This window comes from Bison bison, unplaced genomic scaffold (genome assembly GCF_000754665.1).
Source record: "Bison bison bison isolate TAMUID 2011002044 unplaced genomic scaffold, Bison_UMD1.0 scf7180017860540, whole genome shotgun sequence".
NCBI lineage: Eukaryota > Metazoa > Chordata > Mammalia > Artiodactyla > Bovidae > Bison > Bison bison.
The window spans coordinates 4,902-11,137 of record NW_011491112.1 but is presented as its reverse complement, the minus strand read 5'-3'; the positions used below and the strand labels follow the sequence as shown (position 1 = coordinate 11,137).

At 36.3% G+C, this 6,236-nt stretch overlaps 1 protein-coding gene across 1 annotated transcript; it reads left to right on the top strand.

Annotated features, from left to right (window-relative positions):
• The first annotated feature begins 4,945 nt into the window (after positions 1 to 4,945).
• LOC104982794 (olfactory receptor 4F15-like) lies at positions 4,946 to 5,884 on the top strand. Its single transcript, XM_010832253.1, has one exon. It carries the CDS (start codon positions 4,946 to 4,948, stop codon positions 5,882 to 5,884), a length of 939 nt encoding a protein of 312 aa, XP_010830555.1.
• Positions 5,885 to 6,236: the final 352 nt, after the last annotated feature.

The following is a 6,236-nucleotide window of genomic DNA, read 5'->3' as shown; positions in this document are numbered from 1 at the left end:
TTGGCATAAGTCCTCTTGGAAGAGGTTGCCATTAACCCTACCATAGAGCCTCTAACCCTATCATAGAGATTTCAGACTCCAGGACTGGGCTGCCTTAGGCCAAACAACTAACAGGGAGGGAGCACAGCCCCACTCATCAGCAAAAAATTGGATTAAAGATTTACTTAGCATGGCCCTGCTTACCAGAGCAAGGCCCAATTTTCCCCACAGCACAGCATGACATGACCTCATAAAAGAAAAAGGGCAGTTTCAACTGGAAGAAAGAGGGAGTTTTTCATGGATTGTACTTACAGGTGAGAAGCAGTCCACAGAACTAAGAGCATGCACTTGTCAATTCAGTCTTAAGCAAGCAAGAGGACTAACGTTAACAAAATGGGCTTATCCAAGTAGTTCCAGAAAGTTGGAGTGTATTCTTCAGGGGTAAGGGAGAATGAGCTGTGAGACTGGAGATAGAGGATGTGTGTGTGTGTTAATCACTTCAGTCATATCTGACTCTTTGTGACCCTATGGACTGTAGGCTTTTCTGTCCATGGGATTTTCCAGGCAAGAATACTGGAGTGGGTTGCCATTTCCTGCTCCAGGGGATCTTCCTGACCCAGGAATTGAACCCACATCTCTTATGTCTCCTGCATTGGCAGGTGGGTTCTTTACCTCTAGTGCCTCCAGGGAAGACAGAGGATAGATCAGCTATATGAAGGAATCTGAACTTTTGTAAAGGAGTAAAGTTATTGAAAGAGTTTAGGCAAGACTATAAGCAATCAGATAACTCTTAGATTGCTTTCTATCTTTTCTTTTACTCTCAATAGCTTACCTATTTTTTCCTGTTTATTCTCCTTTAAAAAAACCCATCTCAATTCTTAATCAATGAAGAAATACATCAATACACATGCACACATATGCCTCCAGAAAAGATGGTGTTTCAAGCATAAAAATGCAAAGGTTATGCCTCAAAATGGAGCCATTGCTTAGAATTTTTGTTATACTACTAGTTTTGATTCAGAAAAGAGTTGATCATCTCTGTAAATTTTCATCTCATTTTTTTCAATACTCGTGTTATATTTTTTCATTTAATATGCTCAGCATCTTGAATTTTTATTTATATTTTATAAAATTAATGGTTTTTAATTACAAATGTTAATTCTTTGTAAAAGTTATCTGAAATACAGATGTAAGGATTTTAGGAAATTCAAATCACATATACTCATTCACAATTTACTATAGTAATATTTCTTAAAGGTTAAACATTTATTCTTTAAGGTGTTTTTACATGCATACAAACAGAATCATGCTATTGACTTTATTCTACAAGATTTTTCACTTTAGGCCTCTGTAATATAGAATTATATCACTGCTTTTACTATACTATATCAATATCAGTAACCTCAGTGATTGTCCCATTTCTTCTGTTCAATTCTACTCTGATTTATCCAGTTATTGTTTATACAGTTCTAAATCTAGTGCCCTTTTGTCAGGGTCTCCTAGTATAATCCCTGTCATGTTTTATTTTGGCTATAGTACCTGCTCCGTCTCCATAACCCTCATTTCTGCCTGGCCTGGCTGCCCTCAAATCTGTTATTGGCTATAGTGTTTCCATGGCGGTGCTCCTACTTGCCTATGTGGTGCAGGCTGTGCCCAAACTGGAAACTGGGCATGATGCACAGTGGCATAAGGAGAAGTGATGACCTGGGAAAGAACATGTGTTAGTGGTGAAGACCTGGAAGAAAGCTTGATGGTGGTAGTACAAGTGGAGGACACATGGTATTCAATTCAGATGTGGACTAAGCATTAATAATGTTTGGTTATAAAAAGGAAAGGTAGTTTAGAAAAACTTATAAGGTAAAAAAGAAATTAATATATTAGTTAGAACCCTTTGAAATTCATATTTTACTTTTTTAATATAGTGAAATGGCAATTTGATATGATTCAAACTGATAGTTATACACACACACACTAACACACACACACATGCTGAGATCAACGTTCTTTTGCTTATCCTTTATGTCTATTTTCCAGGCTTAAGTTTTTAAAATTGTGTTTTCTATAATTTTATTTTGTATGCTGCTTTTTAAAATTTAAATTTCATTATAAATTTTTTCATGATATTTTTCTACTTATTAGGTTGAGTGGTTTTCCCATTTGAATGCACTATTATATTGAAATTTAGTTTCTTATTGTTTTGAATTTAGGTTATATACAATGTTTATTTTTCTCATAGTTGTGTAACATTTGCCACAATAGCTAAGTATTTTATCTCATCTGTTGTTATTACCTTAAGAAAACTGCCTTGTAATGGGAGTCTTAACTATAAGGCAATTTTTAAATATTTGATACAGATTTTGAAATTGTGTTCTGGAGAAGGTGTATGAATTTGTACTCTTGAATTACATAGTATGAAAGAGTCTGTGCCCTCACAGCCTCAGAATTTTTTTTTAACTCTGACAGTTTTCTGCAAACATAATAACAACTCCATGTTTTGGTTTGTCATTATATTTAATAACTATTTCCCCACATTTATTTTTTAACTTATATAGATACTTTAGATTTTGAATCTTAAACTGTAATTTTTTTTTTTTTTTCTGCATGATTTGCACATGTGGGCATATGCTTAGAAAGAGATTTATTACATAAAGGATTATCTAAAAATAAACCTCCATTTTCATGTAGGTTTCTTTAATTTTTTTAAATTATCAATTTTAGTTGTGGTTGTAAGATAAGATATTTAGTTTATTTTTGACAAGTTTGGTAAGCTGTATCAACACCCATTTATGGGAAAATTTATTATTTCTATACTGATTTGATAATGCCCCTTAGACTTCTAATCTGTCTCTCTCCCTTCCCTCTAATGCATTCTACTACATTCTTTTTTGTAAAAATTGATTTTTACTGGAATATAGTTGTTTTACAATGTTGTTTTAGTTTCTACTGTAAAGCAAAATAAATCAGTCATATGCATATATATAAGTATATATATATATATCCCCTCCCATTTGGACGTCCTTCCAATTCAGATCATCACATTGAATTAAGTAGAATTCTCTGTACTATAAAGTATGTTCTCATTCATTATCTCTTTTGTACATAGTACCATATATATGTGTCAATCCCAATCTCCCAATTCCTCCCACCTCTCTATTTCCCCCTTGATATCCACATATTTCTTCTCTATGTCTATGTCCCTATTTCTGCTTTTCAAGTAAAATCATCTATAATGTTTTTCTAGAATTAATATATATGCATTAATATATGGTACTTGTTTTTCTTTGACTTACTTCATACTGTGTGACAGACTCTGGGTCCATCCACATCTCTGCAAATGACCCATGTTCCTTCCTTTTTATGACTCAGTAACATTCCACTGTATATATGTACCATGTCTTTATCCATTCCTCTGTTGGTGGGCATTTAGGTTGCTTCCATATTCTGGCTATTGTAAATAGTGCTGCTGTGAATATCGAAGTGCATGTATTTTTCTGAATTATGGTTTTCTTTGGGTGTATGTCCATTAGTGGGATTGCTGGGTCATACTGTAGTTCTATTTTTAGTTTTCTAAGAGTCTCCATACTGTTTTCCATAGTGTCTGTATCAATTTACACTCCCACCAACAGTGCATAAGGGTTCCCTTTTCTCCACACCCTTTCCAGCATTTATTATTTGTAGATTTTTTTGATGATGGCCATTCTGATTGGTGTAAGGTGATACCCCATTGTAGTTTTGATTTTCATATCTCTGATAATTGTTGATGTTCATGAGTTTGTTGGCAATTTGCTTGTCTTCATTGGATAAATGTCTAGATTTTCTGCCAAGTTTTTGATTGATTTTTTTTTTTTATGTTACAAGGAGCTCTGCATGAGCTCCTTGTGTATTTTGGAGATTAATCCTTTGTCTGTTGCTTTGTCTGCAAATATATTCTCCTATTCTGAAGGTTGTGTTTTTATCTTGTTTATGATTTCCTTTGCTTTGCAAAAAGATTTAAAGTTTAATTAGTTTATTAAATTCTTTACTTTGCAGCTTCTGTAAATTTTTTAAAGCACAAATATGATATACCACTCTTCTGCCTCAGTGGGTTTCTATCACTTCTAAAATATGGATTAAAATTCTTAACACACCTATGGAATTTTACCTTGATCAGACCTGTACTGGTTATCTTTTATTTATTGCACACTGTTCTCTTTCTTCAGAGAAGGCAATGGCACCCCACTCCAGTACTCTTGCCTGGAAAATCCCATGGACGGAGGAGCCTGGTAGGCTGCAGTCCATGGGGTCACTAGAAGTCAGACATGACTGAGCGACTTCACTTTCACTTTCATGCGTTGGAGAAGGAAATGGCAACCCACTCCAGTGTTCTTGCCTGGAGAATCCCAGGGACGGGGGAGCCTGGTGGGCTGCCATCTATGGGGTCGCACAGAGTCGGACACGACTGAAGCGACTTAGCAGCAGCAGTTCTCTTTCTTCATGCTTCACAACAGTTTCCATACCTTTCCTATTTTTCCTCATTTACTTAACTCCATTCCTCACATAGATCTTACCATGAACATCTTCCAGGTCAGGGTAGATGATATGACTATGAGCTCTTATAGTCTTCTAAGCACTTCATTTTTTTTTTCTTTTTTTTTCCAAATATCATAGCACCTTTTTATCCATCTGGTTATGTAAGCAGTTACTTAATGCCTAGCTTCACAACTAGGTTAATGACAGACTGCATTTTACCCCAGAATGTGGCACAGTGCCAAGAAAATGTGAGGTCTTCTTGGTAGCTTCTCCATGAGTATTTGATAATGAATAAACTCTTGTATGAATTTTTAAAAGACATTTGTGATCCAGAGTGAAGAGTTTCTTTAATATCAGAATTTGAAGCACAGTGATGTCTACTTCTTTCAGTATCTCTGGTGTGTTCCTTGTAACTAATTTATTTGTTCCTTTCAGGTAAATGTCATTCACAAAGTCAATGAGTAAAGCAAATTACTCATCAGTATCTGAATTTGTGTTCCTGGGGCTTTCTACCTCCAGACCAGTGCAGCATTTCCTCCTTGCCTTCTCTACAGTGTTTTATGTAATAATTGTTCTAGGGAACTTTCTTGTTGTGTTTACAGTGACCTTTGACCCTCATCTACATTCCCCCATGTACTTCCTTCTAGCCAACCTCTCATCTATTGATTTGTGTTTTTCTACCTTAACAGTGCCTAAGATGATCTCTGACCTGTACTCTGGGCACAAAACCATATCCTTCCAGGGGTGTGTCACCCAGATATTTGTCCTTCACACGCTGGGTGGATCTGAGATGGTGCTGCTCACTGCCATGGCCTTTGACCGCTATGTGGCCATATGTAAGCCCCTGCATTACCTGACCATCATGAGCCCACGGGTGTGCCTTTTGCTTCTGTGTGGTGCTTGGGCTATTGGCCTCATTCACTCAGTGGTCCAGTTAGCCTTTGTGATCCATTTGCCTTTCTGTGGTCCTAATGAAATCGACAGCTTTTACTGTGACCTTCCTTGGTTTATCAAACTTGCCTGTGTAGATTCCTACAGAATGGAATTCATGGTCACTGCCAACAGTGGGTTCATATCCATGGGCACTTTCTTCTTGCTGATCATCTCCTATGTTTTCATCCTGGTCACTGTATGGAAACGCTCTTCAGGTGGTTTGCGCAAGGCCCTCTCTACTCTTTCAGCGCACATCACTGTGGTGGTTTTGTTCTTTGGACCCTGCATCTTTGTTTACATGTGGCCATTTCCCACGGTGCCAGTGGATAAGTTTCTTGCCATTTTAGACTTTCTGGTTACACCCATGCTGAATCCTGCCATTTACACACTGAGAAATAAGGATATGAAGACAGCAATGAGCAGACTGAGTAATCAGCTCCTAAGTTTGAGGAAGGTCTCCTAAGTAACTCATGAGAGCACAAATTACTTCAAACAACTTCATGTAATACAAATGTTGAAATAAATACGTAAAAATTGGCTTTTTTTTTTTTTTTAAAGACAGTCACCATTTTATAGTATTCAGACTAGACCATTGATTATGAAGTTACATTGAATTCTCTGGGTAACAAGTTGTTTGTCAGCCAAATTAAAACCCTGGGAAATGCTTGGTGGAAGATTTTGAAAAAGCATCAGTTGCAGACTCTGAATCTTCTGAGTGTACAGCCTTACACATTAGAATACCTGAATTCAGTTATTCAATTAAATTTGAGCAATTGATTAACATAACTAATATTATCAAACTTTGTGGAAACTAT